The sequence below is a fragment of the Scyliorhinus torazame genome, chromosome 3 (assembly GCF_047496885.1).
Source record: "Scyliorhinus torazame isolate Kashiwa2021f chromosome 3, sScyTor2.1, whole genome shotgun sequence".
NCBI classification, from domain to species: Eukaryota; Metazoa; Chordata; class Chondrichthyes; order Carcharhiniformes; family Scyliorhinidae; genus Scyliorhinus; species Scyliorhinus torazame.
The window spans coordinates 32508561-32533191 of record NC_092709.1 but is presented as its reverse complement, the minus strand read 5'-3'; the positions used below and the strand labels follow the sequence as shown (position 1 = coordinate 32533191).

General features: G+C 41.7%; 1 protein-coding gene across 6 annotated transcripts in view; it reads left to right on the top strand.

Moving 5' to 3' along the window:
* The window catches only part of LOC140408398 (uncharacterized), a 94244-nt gene that overhangs the window by 31826 nt on the left and 37787 nt on the right, over nucleotides 1-24631 (top strand). For 5 of the 6 annotated variants that reach the window (XM_072495538.1, XM_072495539.1, XM_072495537.1 and 2 more), the window contains 4 exons: nucleotides 3681-3807; nucleotides 5946-6004; nucleotides 16604-16715; nucleotides 21858-22037. In XM_072495538.1, the coding sequence (XP_072351639.1) occupies nucleotides 3681-3807; nucleotides 5946-6004; nucleotides 16604-16715; nucleotides 21858-22037 (478 nt within the window). The remainder of the gene's footprint in view (nucleotides 1-3680; nucleotides 3808-5945; nucleotides 6005-16603; nucleotides 16716-21857; nucleotides 22038-24631) is intronic. The other variant, XM_072495540.1, reaches the window with a different exon arrangement.

Genomic DNA, 24631 nt, shown 5'->3' with positions numbered 1-24631 from the left:
TGGAAAATGAAAGGATAAAAGGATACCAAGAAGAGTAGGGGATCTCAGGATACCAGGATGAAGCCATGAGCACATTGTCCTATGGTGCACACCCTCCTCTGTAAGGCAAAAATAGAGACAGCTGCACAATAGATGAAATCCCTTATGGGCTGAAAAAAAACCTAACACAGCCTCCTAACACCTCCAAACAATGAAACGATGCCCTGGAGAAGGGGCACAACAGGATGCTGCCATCCGTGCAAGACATGGCTTGGCAGTGTACATTCTCACATACAGGAGCCAGTAAGCCAAGGATACCTAAACCACGCCAAGACTTGGGCGGTACGGTGGTGCAGTGGTTAGCACTGCTGCCTCCATGGCGCCGAGGACCCGGGTTCGATCCCGGCCCCAGGTTACTGTCCGTTTGGAGTTTGCACATTCTCCCCATGTCTGTGTAGGTCTCATCCCCCCCACAACCCATAAAAATGTACAGGTAGGTGGATTGGCCACGCTAAATTGCCCCTTACTGGGTACTCTAAACTATTTTTTAAAAAACACGGCAAGACTCGCTATGCAACAGGCCTCTCCTCTCCAGTCAAATCAGACTTACCATTCAGGCCCATCAACATTGGAAAACATAAACCCTGAGGAAACCTTACCATGGGGTATGTCGGGAAGGAATACAATGTGTGTCTCCTCTCCTCCCTCCTCCTCCTCCCCCTCCCCCCCCCCCCCCCCCCCCCCCACCCCCCCCCCCCCCCCCCAGATAAGGGAAACCCGCTCAAATTAAATGTAACAAATCGGAGGCTGCATCTGTGCCTCTGCTACTAGGAAAAAGAAGGGAAATCCCAGGAAGAGAGGATCACCAGGATTAGCCAATAGACATACAAAGTGTAGCAAAGTACACTGAGGCAAAAAGGTTATCAGGGATGGAACAGCATAACTTCATAAGAGGTTTTATTGCCAAGGGATCCCAAGCCTCAAGAAGGAGGACAGTTTGGAAGTCCTTGTATAAGACAACTTAAAGGGCAGCCATGGTTAGCACTGCTGTCTCACAGCGCCGAGGACCCGAGTTCAATTCCGGCACCGGGTCACTGTCAGTGTGGAGTTTGCACATGCTCCCCCGTGCCTGCATGGGGTCTCCCCCACAACCCAAAAGGATGTGCAAGGTAGGTCAATTGGCCATGCTAAATTGCCCCTTAATTGGGGGAAAAAATAAGAATTGGGTACGCTAAATTTATAAAAAGTGGATAACTTGGAGGGCACCCTACTCCTTCATCTAGCCTAACCTCCTACAGAAGAAAGACTAACAGCGCTTAACCAAAGTACGCAGACTTCCACTCAGGTCCTGCAGCCATCAGGAAATGACCTCCCTACTGAAATGCAAACTAGTATGACAACTACGATGCCCTGGCTAGCTTCTAAAATACAGATTGTAAGTGGCCAAAGACCTATTTTATCACTAAAGTAGAGGAAGGCAGACTAACCATGATTCAAAATCCTAGACGCAGTTCTCACCTCAGTTGTAAAAGCCTTCATAATCATGGCCTCTGATTTGTGATTTCCTTTGTAAGCTGGATTGAATCGGAGAATGCAATCCCAAAACATGTTTTGTTTTTAAAAGTGCACCTTGGAATCACAAGCAATAAAAGTAGGCTTTCACATTACAGTTGGTATATGCGAGTGGCATTGATTTATAAATAATTAAAAACTCGCTTGTTCTTTTGCATAGCAACTCATAATGTAGGCTTTCTTACACTTGGATTAACCAACATCCGGGGCTACTGTTTGGAGGTGTATGGATGAACTATGGTAGAAGCTTGATTGGAGTAGAAAATAGGATATTGGCTACGCAAAGTTAACAATGCTATCAATGTGCCAGCGTAATCTTAACTCTTCGCGCAATGGCATTAAGCAATTGAGCAGGTGCTGTAGATTGATCTTCTCTTGTATTCTGGCTCTGTAGTTAGATTTCTTGATAACACAGACTTGATCATCATTATGGCAGCAGTTTTGTTAAAGAATCACTTTTGTTTGGGGTTAAAGTAGGAGTGAAGGGGTTAAAGTAGGAGTGAATGTGGGGAGGGGGGAAAGAGGGGATGGAATGAGGGGAGGGGTGACGGGGGAATGAGGGAGGGGAATTGGGGGGGGATGAGGGGAGGGGGGAGAATGAGGGGAGGGGGGGAGAATGAGGGGAGGGGGGAGAATGAGGGGAGGGGGGAGAATGAGGGGAGGGGGGAGAATGAGGGGAGGGGGAGAATGAGGGGAGGGGGAGAATGAGGGGAGGGGAGGGGGGAGAATGAGGGGAGGGGGGAGAATGAGGGAGGGGAGGGGGAGAATGAGGGGGGGAGAAGGAGGGGAGGGAGGAGAATGAGGGGAGGGGAGGGGGAGAATGAGGGGAGGGGAGGGGGAGAATGAGGGGAGAGGAGGGGGGGAGAATGAGGGGAGAGGAGGGGGGGAGAATGAGGGGAGGGGGGAGAATGAGGGGAGGGGAGGGGGGAGAATGAGGGAGGGGAGGGGGGAGAATGAGGGGAGGGGAGGGCAGAGAATGAGGGGAGGGGTCGGGGAGGGGAGAGAATGAGGGGAGGGGAGGGGGGAGGATGAGGGGAGGGGAGGGGGGAGAATGAGGGGAGGGGAGGGGGAGAATGAGGGGAGGGGGGAATGAGGGGAGGGAGGGGAGGGGGGGAATGAGGGGAGGGGGGAATGAGGGGAGGGGAGGGGGGAATGAGGGGAGGGGAGGGGGGAAATGAGAGGAGGGAAAAAAAAGAATCACTTTTGTTAAAAAAAAATGTTTCTTCAAAGTTTTTCCAACAAAAATTTTCAACCAATTAAACCCCCCCCCGCAACAGAAAAGAAAGAGAAAGAACAGAACAGAACATAAACATATCAATCAAACATACTACAGAACTTATACAATGGGTTTTCTCCCGCACATAATAACCTTCCCATATGCTTTTTTACAAGTACACCTAGGGAAACCCCCCCCCCCCCCCCCCCCGCCCGCCCAAATCCCCCCCCCCCCCCCCCCCCGAAAGAGACCACCCCCCCCCCCTCCCCTCTCATTCCCCCCCCCCCCGCCTCCCTGGGTTGCTGCTGCTGACCGACCTCATTCTAACGCTCCGTGAGATAGTCTAGGAACGGTTTGCCACCGCCTGAAGAACCCTGCCGCAGACCCTCTCAAGGCAAACATTATCCTCTCCAGCTTAATGAACCCTACCATGTCATTTATCCAGGCTTCCACACTGGGGGCTTCACGTCCTTCCACATGAGCAAGACCCTCCGCCGGGCTACCAGGGACGCAAAGGCCAGAATACCCGGCCTCTTTTCGCCTCCTGCACTCCTAGCTCGTCCGCCATCCCAAATAATGCCAGCCCCCAACTTGGCTTGACCTGGACTTTCACCACCTTGGACATAGTCTTCGCGAAACCCCTCCAGAATAAAGAATCAATCACATGACTGATCAAAACAAAATCTACAAATCATATTGATATAGGCAGGTTCAGGTCTCACGGATATACTAGTGACATTGTTTGCTGACCACTTTACACAATTACTGTTTTTCCTGCTCTGAGCCTCCTTACTTTCAGTTACAGTAGTAACTTGTATTTTACTCTCCCCCCACCCCCCATAGACATTGGGTAAATTTACTTTGCAATAACCGATTTGATTTCCACTCTGCTTTCCTTACTTTTTGTGAATAGAAGTATATTGATGAAGCAGAAAAAGACAAGCGGCGATATATTGAGGAGCTAAAAGCATATCAAAATTCAGAGGCTTACCAAGCTTTCCTAAAAAGAAGGGCAATGAACAAAGTAAAAAACCTGTGTGGTAAGAGTCCAAGGCATTTGCCCTTTTATGTATTGCTTTAAACTTGCAAAGTTTCTTTTTGAAATGCTGTAACTAGAACCCATTTGGAGGAAAGAAATCAACCCTGTTGCTCTGAAGGGAAGACTGGGGAAGATCAATAGCGCTGTTCACAAACTCTGCCAATTGTTTGGATCCATGGTGCAGATTAAAACCAATATGCAAATGTTCAAAATCTTCAATTGGAACAAAATGATTTTAGATGTTCATCAACGATATATTCGTAACTAGAAAATAAAAAAAGTTAATGTTATAGAACATAGAGCATACATTGCAGAAGGAGGCCATTCGGCCCATTGAGTCTGCACCGACCCACTTAAGCCCTCACTTCCACTCTATTCCCCTCACCCAATAACCCCTGCTAACCTTTTTGGACACTAAGGGCAATTTAGCATGGCCAATCTACCTAACCTGCACGTCTTTGGACTGTGGGAGGAAACAGGAACATCCGGAGGAAACCCACGCACACACGGGGAGAACGTGCAGACTCCGCACAGACAGTGACCCAGCAGGGAATCGAACCTGGGACCCTGGCACTGTGAAGCCACAGTGCTAACCACTATGTTACCGTGCTGCCCATGGATGGACGCCATACCATAAAACTGAAGAAGGATCACTAGTATTTTCATCTTTGTATTTAATTTGCTCTGTAGAAATCCAGTTTAATGGTGTGCTTGATTAACTGTGAGGGTGTGGAGGCGCTACTGCCGGCAAGTTCATAATTGTATATAGTCTAGTCGCGAGATGGTTCCCTTGCATTCTTGTATTTGCAGTTGTGTTGACCCTGTTGCTAGCATTCTTGTTTCTCAAGTCAGTTGTGGGTGGGTTCCTGCACCAGTGCAGTATTGAAGGAACGCTGCTTGATTAGCAATGTTAAACCAAAAAATTGTCCGCCTATTCCAATGGTTTCATAATCTGTTAAAGGGGAGGAGCAGAGAGTTTTTTTTTGTATCCTGGCAATAACTCTCAACACTTTAAATAGATTGAGCAGTCATTCAACTTATCGCTGTTTTTAGGATCTAGCTGTAGTGCCACGTTTACCAATGTAACAATAGGTACTGTGCATCCACGTAATTGATTTTGTGTGAGGCAATTTGACTCCCTTTCTGGGGTATCATTACAATATTGAGTGCCTCATTGGCTTGGGGTTTGTTATAAAATTGGTCACTAGGAAATTGCATGCGAGAGTTGGCAAGATGTTTGGCTGTGGAGGTTTCAACTAAGCAGCATTTCTTACCGCACACACTTCCAGCTTTAACCAGCTGAATCATTGAGAAACTACAGTACCTGATACTACACCAGCAGTCCCATGACATTGCTAATGTTAAGTTGGTAGATGCTGTTTTACAATGTATTACAGACTATTATAGCATAGTATTATTCCAGTATGGTGCAGCAATGTCTCTTTAAGGCTGCTCAACTTAATTGTTTGGTTAAAAAAAAACACTCAGGCCATTGAGGAATTGATGTTTGTTCATGGCAATTTGGAAATTGGAATGTACATATCAGTTTAAGGCTTCAGGAGCACATCACATTTTCAGATTGTTTAACATTTGTACTTGTGATGTGAGTGCAGTTATTACAGCCTTAAAATTATGTAACTTTAATACATTTCTACACCATCTTTTGCTAAGTGGAACTTATTAAAATTTATAAAATACCTAACATCTATATCCGATATTTTGGAATTTGTGATTTGGAGGGAAATTTGAATTTGAAGATATTTCATGAGACTGGAAGAAAGTAACTACTTCATGGCAAGCTAGGCAGGCATATAGAGCTACATCATCTTGTGCTAATATTCAATTCATTGACATTAGAAATTGCAGTGTTTACTTGCCAGATAATGTACTCTGGACATCCTGCTGCTGTGCAGCATTCAACTGTTCAGGATCAAAGTTGACAGTTCTTTTTTTTAAATAAATTTAGAGCACACAATTCTCTCTCTTCCAATTAAGGGGCAATTTAGTATGGCAAATTCATCTACCCTGCACATCTTTTTGGGTTGGGAGGGTGAGACCCACGCAGACACGAGGAGAATATGCAAACTCCACATGGACAGTGTAAAGTTTACAGTTAATGCAATATTTTGTTCCAATCAGGTGTGGAGTCTCTGGATGCTGAATTTGAAAGTGAAGCAATTTCGCTGTCCGAAATTGGAGTAAGTAGAATTTTTATTTCATTAAACTTCATGCAGTAGTGGGTAAGTTTTTTTTTTTTACAAACAATTTTAATGAGGTATTTTTGGCATTTCAAACAGCAACAGTATAAAAAAAAGCAATGTACAAAGAACAGTAAACATAGTGCAAACACCAACTCCCATCTCTCCAAGACCCACCTACTTGACCCCCTATTCTACGCTGCCCCTAACACCCCCCCCCCCCCCCCCGACGATTAATTCTCCGCGAAGAAGTCGATGAATGGTTGCCACCTCCGGGCGAACCCTAACAGTGACCCTCTCAAGGCGAACTTAACCTTCTCCAGGCCGAAAAAGCTTGCCATGTCGGTTAACCAGGTCTCCGACTTCGGGGTCTTTGAGTCCCTCCAAGCTAGCAGTATCCGTCTCCGGGCTACCAGGGAAGCAAAGGCCAGAACGTCTGCCTCTTTCTCCTCCTGGATTCCCGGGTCCTCCGACACCCCGAAAATCGCCACCTCTGGACTTATTGCCACCCTTGTTTTCAATACTCTGGACATGACGTCCGCAAACCCCAATATCCCCTAGGTTTAGGACACGCCCAGAACATGTGGATATGGTTTGCTGGTCCCCCGCACTTTTTACACACCTGTCCTCTACCCCAAAGAATCTACTCATCCGGGCCACTGTCATGTGGGCCCGGTAGACCCCCTTGAATTGGATCAAGCTGAGCCTGGCGCATGTTGCGGTCGCGTTGACCCTGTGAAAGAATCTTTAATTTATGGAATCTTAACCTGTCGAACCACGCCAAGTTTGGGGGAAGCTTAGTTGATGAATCAAGTCCTGGCGCAATACGACAAGTTATAAGATTTGTACTATTTTGTAGACTGTGTTAAGTTGTTTGATTCCTTGTATTATTCGACTGTGTATAGTTGAAGGAATTTATATCATCTCTGCTATTCGGTTATCAGTAGCACTTTGCGAATACTGGAACTCAGCAGAAATTTGCAGTATAAACTCCTCAGGTGCCAAAAAGAATTGTTTTATTTGTAGTCGCTTGATTACAATTTGAAAGTCATTTAAAAGGCAATTCGTAGACAATTCGAAGCTTTCAGAGAATTACAGACATTATCTTTCTTTGCTTAGGCAGACAGCTCGAAAGTAACTTTTAAAAGGTCAAAGTCTGGCAATGAAACATGAAAAGAGAGAGAAAGCTAATCTTCAGCTAAACTCAAACTCAAAGTGAAAAGTGGACTAACATCACTGACACAGACTGTTAGACTGACAACCCCCAAAAGACATAAACTAAAATGGAGACTAGAATCAAAGGCAAAAACTGACTAAACTAACAGAAAGACAAAACTTAAGCTACAAAGACAATACTCACAAAGACAACAAAACCCAACCTAACCTAACCTAACCCAACCTAACCTAACCTAACCTAACCTAAAATGGCCGGGAGAAACTTTTTAGTTATACACTTTCATCTCTGTCTTAAGTCGTCTAATTACACCCCAATATAATCCTAATTGGTTTGGGTTAGACTCAAACACATTTGATTTGATGGCAAGCCGTCCATCTTCAATGTGCAACATCAGCTTTTCTGACCCAGCTGTTATCTGCATTGTGAACAATGTTGCTGTGTATCCAGTCCCTGTCCTTGACAATTAGCACAAGACGGTGTCAAATTATCTTGCAACTGTGCTTTTTTTAATGTCACACTGTTTCTTGAAAATATGCATTTGCCAGAACAATGGACTTCAGTAAAAGTGAATTATGCTGTATAAATGGGTATTAAAAACTGGGGCTCAACATTTATGCTTAAACAGCTATCTTTTACCTATACTAGTTGTATTTGAAATACTTGGCTTCTACAGTCGGCCCTTTGATAAATCGAAAAATTGAGATATATCAGGAAAGATTAAAATACATCATTAATGCGATAGGATAGGTAAAAACGCAAAGAATCATTGCAGTTTTAAACAATAAAATGGAATTAACATTGCAACAGGCATTTCAAAATAATTATTATAATTAATAGATTAATCAAATTTGATCACATTGGTAATTAATAATAACTTCATGTAAAATTATTATACAATAAAAGTTGAACATATGATCTAGTAATAAATGGTAAAATTATTATCAAAATTGATGTCAAGTCTTTGACATCTTCTGGATAATACACAAAAGCTTGTTGAAAGGGTTAATTTTCTTACAGAGACAAAAAGAGGCGTATAGCTTGGAATGATGCCATTCGCATCTTTAAACTTTTTTTTGTCACTCAAATGGACTGGGAGTAAAAGTTGGATTGCTGCCAAATTCCCGTTATCAAATTTCTTTGAACGATATGTTCTTTTGACTTTTAATCAAAGATTGTTGGGTTTTTTTTTAAACCAGCTTCCACATTGTTTGAAGTTTTAATTTCCAGGCTAATTTTAAACATTTATTTTAAAATATCAAATACAATAACTTATTAAATATATAACTGAACCAATCTTGTGCTGTATCTTGATTTTCTGTAGATGAATTTGCCGATTCTGTTAAAGGAAACACAGCTAACAAGATATGTTAATTTCTTTAAATTAATAAAGCAACGTTCAGAATGACAGTTTTCTTAAGTTGACAGTTCTTGGCAACTTTTTAGCGATACATTGAGGGTTCTTTAGCTGCTTTGATGGCAGCCGTTCTGTTCTGAGTAAGTTCCCTTTTTCGTTTGGAAATTTTCTGTCCCAAGTAAACATCTTTCTGGGCAATTTGTGCTTTGTGAAAGCTAGCTTTGCGACTGTTAGTACTGAGGTGGTTCAAGACCATCCGTAAATCTTTGTCATGATCATCTTTATTGATAGAGGTTATCAGAACATCATCTTCATATTGGATAATGGTGGAAGGCCGAACAGGCAGTTGCCTGAGATGATTCTGTAAAGCCATGTGGTAAACAGTTGGGCTATTATGATACTGTTGTTGATTAACTGCAAAAGCAAACCATGGTTGTAGTTGCTTAGCCAGTGTTGCTGACCAGAAGCCAAACTGGGTGTGTCTTGTTGGTACGTGTTACATGGTTGACCATGAGGTGGAAATGTATTGTAGTGAACATTGTCTACTTCCATTATCATCTCTCGAATCCATCCGTTGTTTTTGATAGCATTTTGCCATCCAGTGTCCTACTCTATCACAGAAAAGACATTGTGGTATTTCCTTACGTGATTTTAATGGAGCAAGGGTACATGTTTGCTCTAGCGCTGGTGGTGAAATTGTAGTTACTGCTGATATTCCTGCAGGTGCTGCAACAGCCGCCGCTGGAGCAGCAGGTAACATGGGCTGGATTTGAGCAATAGGCTGCATTTGAGCAGCTGCAGTGTTAAAAGTTGCCTGATTGTGCAAACCACGATCTATCTGAATGCATCGGTCAACTATGTCTCGGTATGTGCCAGCTGTGGCCCAAGCTGGTTAAACCAAATTCAAGGCAGCAGAAACTCCAGGTTTAACACCGGCTATAAAAGCCGTTTTTAATGGACTTAAAGTGCTTGCATCCCATGTATCATTTTCCTGGTCGAGTGTCATCCCTGAATATTCCATCCAAGTACGTAAAAATCTTTCCTCAAAATCCTGAATATCTTCATTCTTTTTTTGAAAGCAAGCTGTGATCTTAGACCAATTGGTCCTCGGGGGGCGAAATTGTAATAGCCAATTCTTGATTGTTAGCCAACCACCTTCTAAATTTTGCAAATCGTCTCCAAGGGCAACTTCTACTTCATTTCTAAGGGTTGAACTTATACGAGTACCTAGCATGATAGTCAGAATTTGTACTCCATCAAATGGGTGGAGACTGTAAATGGCTTGTAATCTGTGAATTCCATCCCATGTGATCTTACCACCCTTTTTAGGGTGTGGAAGACCCTTGGACCATTCGTCAATTTTAGAAGGATCAATTTGTTCATGAACCCATTGGTGGTCAAATATGTTTCTAGTGATAGTTTCACCATCTTCTTCTATTTTTTTGCTTCCAACTCTAACCCGTTTGCGTTTTAAAGGGGCTAGTCGAATTGCTTTAGTATTTTGTATTGTAGGAACACTATCTTCGTCTGATTCATCCGACAGAGAAAATGATTTATTTTTAACAATTGATCTCGGCTGTGCAATTGCCGATTGTGCCACTAGGTGGGTGGCTTGGACTGCTTTCTGAGTTTGTTCAATCTTTTGTACAGAAAGCATGTTTGTCAAAGATTTACAATGTTCATTCACGCTGGTTATATTTCTTTCTAAAACACATCTTTCTTTCACTAACTTGCAATTTTCAAGTTCAATTCGCTCAGTTTTTAATTGCAATTGTCGGTATTTTGACTCCACTTCAAAGACTTGATTTTGGAATTCTGTTATTTGAAAAGATAACTGCTGGAGTTCAGAGGTTTTGTTTTGCAAATCTGTTTTAATTTCATCATGATGCTCAAGTTTGGATTTTGCAACTCGTAAATCTGTTTTAATTTCATCATAATGCTCAAGTTTGGATTTTGCAACTTGCAAACCTGTTTTAATTTCATCAGAATGCTCAAGTTTGGATTTTGCATCTTGCAGTTCTGTTTCAAGTTTGGATTTTGCATCTTGCAATTCTGTTTTAATTTCATCATAATGCTCAAGTTTGGATTTTGCAACTTGCAAATCTGTTTCAAGTTTGGATTTTGCATCTTGCAAATCTGTTTTAATTTCATCATAATGCTCAAGTTTTGATTTTGCAACTTGCAATTCTGTTTCAAGTTTGGATTTTGCATCTTGCAATTCTGTTTTAATTTCATCATAATGCTCAAGTTTGGATTTTGCAACTTGCAAATCTGTTTTAATTTCATCATAATGCTCAAGTTTGGATTTTGCATCTTGCAATTCTGTTTTAATTTCATCAGAATGCTCAAGTTTGGATTTTGCATCTTGCAAATCTGTTTCAAGTTTGGATTTTGCATCTTGCAATTCTGTTTCAAGTTTGGATTTTGCATCTTGCAATTCTTCAACAACTGTAATTAATTGCCTTTTAGTAGACCTATACTCATCATCACTTCGTTCAGTATTTAATTGCAGCTGTTGGTATTTTGACTCCATTTTAAAAACTTGATTTTGGAATTCTGACTCCACTTTAAAAACTTGATTTTGAAATTCTGCGATTTGAACATTTAACTGCTGGAGTTCAGAGGTTTTATTTTGCAAATCTGTTCTAATTTCATCATAATGCTCAAGTTTGGATTTTGCATCTTGCAAATCTTCAAGAACTGCACTTAGTTGGTCTTTAGTGGACTGAAGCTGATGATCACTTTTATTTTTAACAATGACCTCTTGCTGACTGTGTATCTGTCCCGTAATTACCAGGGACCATTTTACACGTTCTGCACCGTGTAATCGTGTGCATTTTCCCCATGCTCTCTTGATATTATTGAAGGACCACTGTCCTCTGGGGATATCATACTTTGATTCAATTTTCTTTGAGGTTTCACATAGGTTAAAATGTCTACGAGTGAAAGATCTACAATCCCCCAACATATCTTCAACAGAAACATCTGGTATTCCAGCACCCCCCTTGGATGTAGTGGGGAGTAATTTTCTGTCTGCTAAAGGCTCTGAATCTACACTTTGATTAGGATCAGCCATAACTTTTCTTGATCGCTGACTGACGTTTTTTTATTTTAGTTACTGCAGTGACTCATCTTCCAGTCACGTCTGATAGTCTGACCGACCGACTGGCACTTGATTTATTTAACACAGTCTATAAAAAATGTTCTTTTCAAGGGTCGAAGTACTGATTGATGCGGCTTTAAGACTTTTAATGGGTGAAAAAGATATTTCTTACCCCAGTCTAGCCGTGGGTTCCGGCTGTCTTCTGGGCCTCCTCCGATTATCTCCGAAGCTTCCCGAAGGTTCCCGACCTCCTCCGATTATCTTCGAAGCTTTCCGTCGTCACCTGGGCCTCCGAAGGTCTTCCTCAGTACTCCCCCCCCCTCCTGGCTGGCTCGCCAATTAAAAGAAACTTTAATTTATAGGATCTTAACCTGTCGAACCACGCCAAGTTTGGGGGAAGCTTAGTTGATGAATCAAGTCCTGGCGCAATACGACAAGTTATAAGATTTGTACTATTTTGTAGACTGTGTTAAGTTGTTTGATTCCTTGTATTATTCGACTGTGTATAGTTGAAGGAATTTATATCATCTCTGCTATTCGGTTATCAGTAGCACTTTGCGAATACTGGAACTCAGCAGAAATTTGCAGTATAAACTCCTCAGGTGCCAAAAAGAATTGTTTTATTTGTAGTCGCTTGATTACAATTTGAAAGTCATTTAAAAGGCAATTCGTAGACAATTCGAAGCTTTCAGAGAATTACAGACATTATCTTTCTTTGCTTAGGCAGACAGCTCGAAAGTAACTTTTAAAAGGTCAAAGTCTGGCAATGAAACATGAAAAGAGAGAGAAAGCTAATCTTCAGCTAAACTCAAACTCAAAGTGAAAAGTGGACTAACATCACTGACACAGACTGTTAGACTGACAACCCCCAAAAGACATAAACTAAAATGGAGACTAGAATCAAAGGCAAAAACTGACTAAACTAACAGAAAGACAAAACTTAAGCTACAAAGACAATACTCACAAAGACAACAAAACCCAACCTAACCTAACCTAACCCAACCTAACCTAACCTAACCTAACCTAAAATGGCCGGGAGAAACTTTTTAGTTATACACTTTCATATCTGTCTTAAGTCGTCTAATTACACCCCAATATAATCCTAATTGGTTTGGGTTAGACTCAAACACATTTGATTTGATGGCAAGCCGTCCATCTTCAATGTGCAACATCAGCTTTTCTGACCCAGCTGTTATCTGCATTGTGAACAATGTTGCTGTGTATCCAGTCCCTGTCCTTGACAATTAGCACAAGACAGTGTCAAATTATCTTGCAACTGTGCTTTTTTTAATGTCACACTGTTTCTTGAAAATATGCATTTGCCAGAACAATGGACTTCAGTAAAAGTGAATTATGCTGTATAAATGGGTATTAAAAACTGGGGCTCAACATTTATGCTTAAACAGCTATCTTTTACCTATACTAGTTGTATTTGAAATACTTGGCTTCTACACCCTGCTCAACGCGTCCGCCCATAAACCATCCTCTATCTCACCACCAAGCTCCTCCTCCCACTTACGCTTCAGCTCCTCGGTCTGCGTCTCCTCCGCCCCCATGAGTTCTTTGTAGATGTCCGAGACACTCCCCTCGCCCACCATCCCCTAGACTCTACTCTATCCTGGATCCCCTTTAGTGGCAGGAGTGGGAAGGATGATACCTGCCTGCGCAGAAAGTCCCGCACCTGTAAATATCTAAATTTGCTCCCCCTTGCCAGCCCAAATTTCTCCTCCAGCGCCCTCAAGCTAGAGAAGCTCCCCTCTAAGAACAGGTCCCCCATCCTCTCAATTCCCACCCTTCGCCATACTCGAAATCCCCCATCCAAGCTCCCCGGGGCAAACCGGTGGTTGTCACATATTGGGGACCAGACCGATGCTCCCACTGCTCCAACGTACCTCCTCCACTGACCCCAGATTCTGATGGGTACGTTTTATTTTTAAAAACTAGGAACAGGCGGTGGAAATATATTTGTAAAGTTGTTCATTTGGTAAAAGAGAGAAGGAACTTTCTTCTATGTAGGACTGTTCATAATCTCAGGATGACCTGATAGGAAGTGAGTACCTTTGAAGTATAATCATTGATATAATGTAAGGAAATGTGGCAGCCAATTTATACACATTAAAGTCTCACAAGCAGCAATTAATTAAATAAATACATTGATATATTTTGGAGTGTTGGTTAAGAGTTGGCAGGACACTGGCAAACTCCCCTGCTTCTCTTCAGAGAGTGTATGGGAAATTTTATTTCGACCTGAATGTTTAAACTGGACCATGATTTAAATCACATCTGAAAGATGACATCTTTAGCGGAAACAGCAGCACTCACACAACGCTGCAGTGAAGTGGCAGTCTGGATTTTGTACTCTAGTCTCCAGAATAGGGTTTGAATCGACAACCCTGATTCCAAGCTAAAGCTGATACATAAGAACATAGAACATGCAGTGCAGAAGGAGACCATTCGGCCCATCGAGTCTGCACCGACCCACTTAAGCCCTCACTTCCACCCTATCCCGGTAACCCATTAACCCAGCCTAACCTTTTTTGGCCACTAACGGCAATTTATCATGGCCAATACACCTAACCTGCAGGTCTTTGGACTGTGGGAGGAAATCGGAGTACCCGGAGGAAACCCACGCAGACACGGGGAGAACGTGCAGACTCCACACAGACAGGGACCCAGCAGGGAATCGAACCTGGGACCCTGGCGCTGTGAAGCCACAGTGCTAATCACTTGTGCTACCATGCTGCCCATAACCTCAATAGTTACTGTTCTTTATATGGTAATGTCATATAAAAATGGCACACGGTTCACAGTCTCCTAAGGTAGTTTTTTTGTGAATGTGAGAGGCCGCCAAAGTTTGAAAACATCTCAGGCTGCAATTTATATGCTTCAACCGATGGAAGAACAGTTTCTGGAAACATTGTAAACTGCTCCTTCAATCTGATTATAATTCTGAGTTTTAATATGTTATTTTTACACACAAACTTTAAATATCCCTTTTCCACATCTTTTTTATTAAATATAAATTTAAAGTACCCAATTTTCTCTCTTTTCCAGTGAAGGGACAATTTAGAATGGCCAATCCACCTACCCTGCACATTTTTGGGTTGTGGGGGTGAGACCCACACAGACACCGAGAGAATGTGCTAACTCCACACTGACAGTGACCTGGGGCTGGGATCGAACCCGGCTCTGCGCCGTGAGGCAGCAGTGCTAACCACTGTACCACCATGCCAGCCCCACATCCACTTTTCTTAAGCAAGTCTCCACTGGTCATGTACCTCATATAGCCAAGAACAAAGGTAATTGAATGGCTTCCTGGCCTTCATAAATTTACAACTCTTGACTGTCCATTAGAGATGTACAAAAGTGTCACAACACCTCCTTCACATAGTGACATCTCGCAGAAGCGTGGCTCTCATCAGGAGTTTTAGGGGTGGAGGGAAGGCTCTCTTGTTGCTCCACACATGCGTTTCCCAAAATGCTTTATTTTTTGCAACATTTAGTTTTGACTCTGTAGACGCTGCAACTATTTGGTTGACTAGCACAAGCCATAGTGAGGTTATATTGATCAGGAAGGAATGTTTGGCTGGATCTCTTTTTCCCTTGAAAAGAGCAGGCTTGAAAAGAATGATCTCATGGAGGTCTTCCAAATTATGGAAGGTTGTGATAAATTAGTCACAGCATGAGTGTTTCCACTTGTGGGGCAGAACAGAACTAGAGACCATCCATGCAGAATAGTCACCAATTAATCAAATAGGAAATTCAGAAGAAATGTCTTTACCCAAAGGGTGATGAGAGTGTGGAATTCGCTACAAGGTGTAGTTGAAGCAAGTAGTATAGATGCATTTAAGGGTAAGCTAGGTAAGCTAAGAAAAGGCAATAGAGTGTTGTGCTAATAGAAAATACAGTGCAGAAGGAGGCCATTCGGCCCATCAAGTCGGCACCGACCTACTAAAGCCCTCAATTCCACCCTATTCCCGTAACCCAATAACCCCTCCTAACCTTTTTGGTCACTAAGGGCAATTTATCATGACCAATCCACCTAACCTGTACGTCATTGGACTGTGGGAGGAAACCGGAGGAAACGGGAAAATAGTTAGATGAAAGAATAGGACGCTTGATTGGAGCATCAAGACCAGCATTGACTGGTTGGGGAAAATGGTTTCTGTTCTATTTGTGATCTGTTTAGTTGTGCACACACCGGATGATGGTTGGGAGCAAAACCAGAAAATACAGGACGACCTCAGCAGGTCCGACACCATCTGTGGAGAGAGAAGGGAGCTGATGTCTCTTCTCTCCGCAGATGCTGTTAGACCTGCTGAAATTGTTCAGTATTTTCTGTTTTGTTTCAGATTCCAGCATCCACAAAAATTTACTTTTATCTATTATGATGGTAGGGAACAGAATGATTATTATGTAATTATTTATTACCTTCTCAATACCATTAAAACAAAACCTAACTTGCACAGTGGCAGCAATGTTATAATATTTTAGCCACTTCAAATTATTTCACAATTTATTGTACAAAGCATCAAGTGAATGTTTTCTGTTCGCTAAGCCCAGAGCAACCAGTTATGCTCAATATGACCTCTTTTGGGGGCAGCACGGTAGCACAGTGGTGAGCACATTTGCTTCACAGCTCCAGGGTCCCAGGTTTGATTCCCGGCTTTGATCACTGTCTGTGCGGAGTCTGCACGTTCTCCACGTGTCTGCATGGGTTTCCTCCCATAGTCCAAAGATGTGCAGGTTAGGGGAATTGGTCATGATAATTTGCCCTTAGTGTAAAAAAAAATCACCTCTTTTAATTATTGACAAAAATGTATCATGAAATTTATTCATTGCTTCAGTTTCTGTTCTGGGTTTTAAATTCTGCTTTTGTAGTTTTGCAAATAACTGACTGTCAAAAGAAGGCAACCTTGTAAATTTGGTAAATTGAGGAGTAAATAATTGGGTCTTTTTGGTCAGCAGGGTGAGGACAACAATGGCCTGTACTGCAAAACATGTAATCAGTACTTTAGTTCATTACATAACAAGAAGGAACATCTTTTTGGAAGACAGCATCTGCAGAATTTGACAGGTAAAAGATGTCAGCATGTTTCCTGATTACTGGCCTTATAGATCCAAAATATATTTTTGTAAAATCTAAATAAGGTAATGGCTTTAGAGGTGAATTTAGCTCCACAATTACACACAATTTTTAATGAAATATATATGTGAATATACGTTTACACCATGTACCCTGATTTCCTTTGATGCTACCTAGTCAAATATCAGTTTTTAAAATGCTGCGGATAAAACACAATCATGACAACCTCAAAATATTCAAACAAAGTTAGGTTTTTCAACGTACAATATAAAAGTATACAAGAAATAATGAAAACTGCAGTCTCTAAAATGTCCATGCTCAATGAATGTCTGACTCAAACAACTAGCTGACTGAATCAGTGCATAGCTGCAGTATTCCAACATGACGCTGTGAGAAGTACATGGTAGGTCTTTTGTTTGTATTATTTCTTCATTGATAAACTGAGGTTTTTCTAATGTTGATGATTGACATTAATTAAGGACTGCGTAAATGGGATTCCATATTGGCTTTTGTGTAATACAACATCGAAACAATTTTTGTATTTGATGAGATGTAATGCATGCACAACCTTATGACTAACGTATCATGAGATCAGGTCGAGTGATGCACATATTTCACACTAAAAAAGGATTCCTTTCAACCTTGAGATGTGTTGTGCTGCAGTTTGAATTTGTAGGGTCAGTTTTATTGCATTTTCTGTTGAGATTGCTTTTTTTTATTAGTCGTGGTGTCACAACCTTATTGTGTGCCAGAGCTTGAAAGTGTAGAATCATCAGATTCTGTCTACATTAGCGTTTAGGTTTTGGAGTAGAATGCATGTCTATTAGCTGAAGGTAATTTGGGATCAGATTTGCTTCAAATTGAGGCTGGGTGGGATAAGGCCTTGTAGGTCGCTACTTAAGGGCCTTAATAGGTGAATGGGAGGAACTGCATGGTTCAGTTGGAGTCTTCAATCTGATTATTAAAGAGCCTTGCTGTTTCATGCCCTCTTCACAGATGGCACTAATGCCCTGAAGAGAGCATCACATTGAAACAGATACCAGATGATGGGGGAATCTCTGTTGACAAGCCCAGGAAAGGTCTGGGCGGCAGTTACATACAGAATCTGTTTCCTCTCAGCTGAGACAGAAATCCAGGTCATTGAATTTAATTCTGGACTCAATTCATTTTCTGCCTTGCTTGTATTTATTAAAGATTCCATTCATTAAAGATCCAATTTGAAATACTTTATAATAAAAATTAACATGCAATCCTGATGCATTGCTATGAACTATCAATCTCTTCCCACACTAACTGCCTGTTTGCACCTTGCTCCCATATCCCAGTTTTCCAATTTTCCCTCGTGTATCCATCAAGTCTTTCCTTAAATACGTCAATGCTTTGTACATCAGCCACTCTCATGCAACTTCAGCCATTTCACATTCTCACCACTGCAAATAAATTCCTCCTAAGTTAATTATTTGAGTTGTTATATTTCTGGCTCGTTATTGCAGACATGCCCACAAGTAGAATCGGGTTGGACAAGGAAAACGTTTTGTGATTTTTTTTTTAAAAGACATTTTATCAGGTCTTCTCTTCGCATCTACAGACTACTCAGCCTTTCCTGATAGCTACATCCTCTCCATTCTGGCGATATTCTGTATTCTAGTATATTTTCTGCTCTTGTTCTGCAACTTGGAGATCAAAACTGTATACAGTACTTGAAATGTGGTCGAACCTAGGTTCTATTTGAATTTGACACGACTCTCCCGGCTTTTGATTTCTATTCCTTCAAAAAATGAACCACTGTACTTTGTTTGCATTTTTGATGGCATTAACAATTTACACCGATATTTTTAATGATTTATGTATCTGAATGCATAGACCTCTTCCTTTACCTTATTTTGTTGCTTATTGTCCAATTGAGTATTATTACTCTGACCAAAATGACCCACCTCTCACTTCATTATATTAATTTTAGTTTGCCTTTAGCTGCCCATATTGCAAACCTGTTTGTCTTCCTATATTTTGATGCAGTCTTTCATACTGTTGGCTACTATGCCAATTGGTATAATTAGAAAATTTCAATACTGTACCTTCAATTCTTGAGTTCAAATCTTTTGTTAATCTCTTCAGTTTATCTTGTGTTTGTGTTGCTCACCTCATAGTGGTCCTATTCCTATTAATTCTCCTTTTGTTACTTTACACATATGAAATATGACTATTATCTTTTATTTCCTTCAGTATTTTCATTTCATATTTCCTCTTTGCCTTCCTAATTGTCTAACCTAGGCAGATTAAATGAGTGGGCAAATAATTGGCAGATGGAGTATAATGTGGGAAAATGTAAGGTAATCCACTTTTGTAGGAGTAATAGGAAAAACAGAATATTATTTAAATAGAGAAACACGGACGACTGCTACAGTGTGGAGGGATCTGGGTGTTCTACATGTAGCAGAAAAAAGTTAACATGCAAGGACAGCAGGTAGTTCGGAAGACAAGTGGAATGTTGGACTTTATTCAATGAGGGATGGCAGACTTGCTGCGACTACAGAGTGTTGGTGAGCACACATCTAGAATACAGTGTGCGGGTATGGTCTCTTTATTTAAGGATAGATATACTTGCATTGGAGGCAGCTCAGAGAAGGTTCACTTGGTTGATTTCTGGGAGAAGAGATTGTCTTATGAGGAAAAGATGAACAGGTTGAGCCTATACTCATGGAGTTTAGAAGAATGAAGTGATCTCATTGAGACTTTGAGGGGGCTTGACAGGGTCAATACCAAGAGGCTGTTTTTCATTTGCAGAGGAATCTAAAATTATGGGGCATGATTTCAGAACAATTGTTTGCCGATTTGGGACAGTGATGAGGAGGAATTTCTTCTCTCAAAAGGTCATGAATTTTTGGAATTTCACCCAGAGAGCCGTGGAGGCTGAAACATTAAATATATTAGGGATAGATGGATTTTTGAACTTTGAGAGAATCAAGCGTTATTGGGAATAGACAGTAAAATGGTGTTGAGGCCAAGATCAGATCAGCATGATCTTATTGAACGGCAGAGCAAGCTCAAGGTATTATATGGCTGACTTCCAGTTTCTTATGTTTTATTTTATTTGTTTGCCCTAATTATCAAAAAACCTGTAAAACTACAGCTTTCTTCTTTCCATTCAAAATGTTTCAGTGAGGTTTTTATTTTCCCTTTGCCTGTTGTGCTTATTAAGGTTGTGGTGCAAAATTTGCGGTAGCAAAAGATCAGCTGCAAAGAAAAATAAATAAATTATAAATGTGCCCATAAAACTATGCTGCTGTTCAACCTGAATTATTGCTGCATTATTTCCTGGATAAACTTTATAAATGTGCTGTGAAAAATGAAGAATGAAACCACTTGCATTCTGTAGATGCTAAATATTTTATTCACTGGGACCAACGTGAAGTTGTTCTGTGGCAATCATGTTAAGAAATTAAATTGTAGTTGGAAAAGTCTACTGTAACTTGCGATGTAATTGCATCTTTTTTGAGATAAAGCAGATCATCCTTTTGCAAAGGTTGTACAGTCATGGGAACCATGCAGTATTTTCAGAGCGTTTGCTTATCCTGCTGTCCCATCAAAAAAAGGGGCTGCCCATGGTGACAAAGGTCGAAAGTTAATGGAAAAGGTCAATTCCATTTAGCAAAATATACAAGCACTGAAAAAGGACCATGCCATCTCTAGACCAGTTTTGACTTTCACTACAAAATAAGTGAAACTTTGGTTAAGAACTGGAACCGAGCCCTCCAGGACTATCCAAGTGGTCATTCTTGACATTTGAAACTACATAGAATGTTTGTCCATGAACATTAAGGTGAATAGAACCACAACCAAACATGATTCCCTCATTTCCCAGTCTCCCATGTGGACAACCACATTTGGGAACCCTAGCTTATTTCCTCGCTCTTCTCAATCCCTTCTCCCAGCCGAAGGTTTTTAAGGTCAACTGTGTACCCATTTGACACTCCAAATGAGATCAGCAAATTGAGCCAAAATGAGAGCTCGTACCTGGGATCTTCATTTACTGTTAAGAATGATTATCTCTTCATGTAGTGTAGTTGTCCACTGAACCACCAGATTGCTCAAGTGTTCTTTTCTTGGTTGTTTTCATTTTCGCTTCAGGCCACAAGCGAGATCATGTATCTTGAATAACCAGGCTGTTCTTGTAACAGAGCTTCTGTGTTAACATTTTCTGACAGCTACCTGCAGCATTGCAGAAAACCTTTCTTTTCTGATCAGCAGAAGGAATATTTCAATGCTGGCCACATCACTGTGGAATCAGGAAAAGTAGGACCGATGAAAAGCAACCTGACAGAAGATTTGGAGAGTTTGGAAAACTCTTGTGGGTAGTGTAACAAGGGCTATAATATCTTTCTTTTGTTTGGGGGTAGCACAACATTAATGTAGCTGTGGTTCAAGAGCATGATTGAATCACAATTGAAAACATACAATTCTATTTATATACAGACGCCACCATATTCTTTCTTGCTTCAGATTGTCCTTGCATTGTTATTTGCACAAAACTGTATCCAGCCAAAGCAGCAATAGCTTGTTGATATACTTTTTCTACGCCCCCCCCCCCCAAATCGTATTCGAATTTGATTGTGATGTGCATTTCTACTGCTCAGACTGATCAGACAGCTCTGGCTGCTACATTGGTCTGAGCAAGGCAGTACCATGTTTATACCACCTGGCTTGATCTACGGTTCTCTTAACAAGGAGAGCGCTCTTTCAATAGCATTAATATTGAAATCCCAGAGAGCCTCCATTAACTCAACAGTGATTTTCAGAACTCCTCTGGTAGTATAAGGGTCCCCAGAATCATTTCCAAATTTCTCTTTGATGCCACATTTGATTTGTACACCTCCCGTGTCGAGCCCAAGCACGTTGCGGCTGCCTCCACCAGAGGATTTCATGTTGAGCATCTTTATGGGCTGAGGTAAGGCTCCAATTCCAGATTTACACTACGACTTTTGTGCTTTAACGGAGTGTTTAAGATTATGCTGTACCAACAATACTTCAAATTCAAAATCACGGAGTTGCCATCTTAATCTGATGTGAATAAAGACAGAGCCTCTGCTCTAACACGTCCATAGATGTAACATCTGTGACTTTGAATTCAAACAGGAGATTTTGAGAAAGAAGCTGCTGAATTGTCTAAACAAGAGCAGCAGCAAGGTGATGAGGACTCAACAGATGATGCTGACAGTGCAGAGCTGTCCCAGTTATGTAGCCTGACCTCAAAACATAACTATACGTCACTTAATCTAAGTCTTCTGGAGGAATATATTTTCAAGCAGGTAAAATGTAAGTACAAATAATTTTTACTTTGTCTTTTTTCCCCCCAAATATGTAGCTAAGATAAACTGATTTTGTTATCAACTATTTTAAACTCTATTAATGGTGGCTCTTCTTAGATTGCATATGAAGCTACCTTGAAGTGAACGCGCTCTCCCAGTTGGATAAAAGGGTCCTGGTTGGAAAAGGTTTGGGCAATCACTTGTCGATACATCAACCGCATTAAACTGTATGGTGTAATTGGCAACAATTTTCTGGTGTGGCAAATAGCTGAAGTTTACATTGGTTGATAAGAAATGTCCTCGGCTAAGATTCAAGCATTTTACTGGGACAGAGTGGTAGAGACTTTATTCAGCACGTGATGTATTGGACATGAGAGTACATTGTGCTAATGCGTGATACCTGAATTGGAAATGTTCGCTGTTCTAAGCCGACATTCCTCCTTTACCAGCATTACGTTTTGAATGCAAAAGTCAATGTGTAATTTTTACAGATCGAGGGAAATCTGAAACAAAATTGAATATGGGAAATACGTGGCGTGTTAACATCTTAAAGAGAAAAAGAGGACGGATTAAAGTTTCACTTTGATAGCTTTCCTCAAACCTGACAAAGATGTACAACCCAAATATTAACCGATTTCTCCTCTTGATTTTTTTTTTGTTTAAAAGCATTTTATTCAAACTTGTGTCAAAGTAGGTTACAGCAAATAAACACCCTGGGAAACATTCTTCCCAACAATCAACTATACAGTTTGTACAGATTTTTCTCCTTTTTCACCACCCCCCTCCCCATCACCAACCCCCCCAACCCCTGCGACGAACAGCTCCTCAAACACGGTCACAAACATCCCCCACCTTTTCTCAAACTCCCCTGCTGAGCCCCTTAACTCATACTTTATCTTCTCTAACCGCAGGAAGTCATACAGGTCACCCAACCATGCAGCTACCCCCGGTGGCGATGCCGACCGCCACTCCAGCAAAATTTGTTGCCGTGCAATCAGAGAGGCGAAGGCCAAGACATCGGCCTTCTTCCTCTCGATGAGCTCCGGCTTCTCTGAAACCCCAAATATCGCCACCAACGGGTCCGGGACAACTTCCTCCTCCACTATCCTGGCTAAGACCGCGAACACTCCCGCCCAGAATCTTCCCAATTTTTCACAACCCCAAAACATGTGCGCATGATTCGCTGGTCCCTGCCCACACCTCTCACACTCATCTGCTACCCACTGAAAGAACCCACTCATTCTCGCCCGAATCATATGCACCCTCTGCACCACCTTAAACTGTATCAGGCTCATCCTTGCACAAGAGGAGGTCCCGCTTACCCTTCGCAGCGCCTCACTCCATACTCCCCAATTGATCTCCATTCCCAACTCTGCCTCCCATTTCTCCTTGATCTTCACCACCTGCTCACCTCCCTGCTCCCCCAGCCACTTATATATATCCCCAATTCGTTCCTCCCCTTCCACATCCGGAAGCAGCAGTCGCTCCAGCAGGGTGTATCCCGGCAATCTAGGGAATCCTTCCAGACCTTTCGTGCGAAGTCCCTAACCTGTAGGTACCTGAACTCACTACCCCTCGGCAGCTCTACCCTCTCCCTTAGCTCCTCCAGACTGGCGAACCCTTCCTCCAAATACAAATCCCTCACCTTGACCAGCCCCACTTCCCTCCACCTCCTGTATACACTATCCACCCCCCCCCCCCCCCCCCCCGGCTCAAACCATGATTCTCGCACAGCGGCATTAGCACCGACATCCCTTCCACCCTAAGGTGCCTCCTCAGCTGATTCTATATCTTCACCGTGGACTTCACCACTGGGCTAATTTCTCCTCTTGATACATGCTGACAAGCCTGCTGCGTCATTTCAGCAATTTCTCCAGTATTTCATCATGTTCAACAATGTCAGAATCCTTGCATTCTTAGTGTGAAAATTACATATTTGTAAATATTACTGTCAGCAGTGGCTGAGTGGTAGGACTCTGAATAAAAAGAGTTGTCTGTTAAAATGTCACATAGACTTGCGCATAAAATGTTGTCTGACACTGCAGTGCAGTACTGGGGGAGTGCTGCACTGTTGGAGGTGCTGTATTTTGGATGGAATACAAAACTGAGGCTCCACCTGCCCCCTCCGGGGAATGTACAAAAGAAAAGCAAGGGACTCATCCCAGTGTCCTGGCAAATATTATTCCCTTAATCCACATCACTATGAACAGGTAATCTGGTCATTATCACATTTCTGTTTGTGGGACCCAGGTTTATGCAATAGTTGTCCCATTTCTGCTCATTGCCTTCCAAGTGGGTTGGGATAACCTCGGTTGTGAAGGGCACTACAGTCTTTTTTTTCTCCTTTTAGTAATAATATCTTTAAAAGGACCATTATGAGTACATTAAATGGCTATGTCATGTCTTAAATTTGGCAATTTGACAGCAATCTTGTTTTGAAGTATGCAAATTAGGTTATTTTTCAATCACTGCCACTAGTTGCTTTCGATAGAAATCCTTTCACTTCATTCATTGATAAAGAGTCTCTTTGCTCAAAAGATATGGCAACCGAATTTGTCAAACAGCTGAAAAATAGCACAGTCTGAAAGAATAATTATTCTG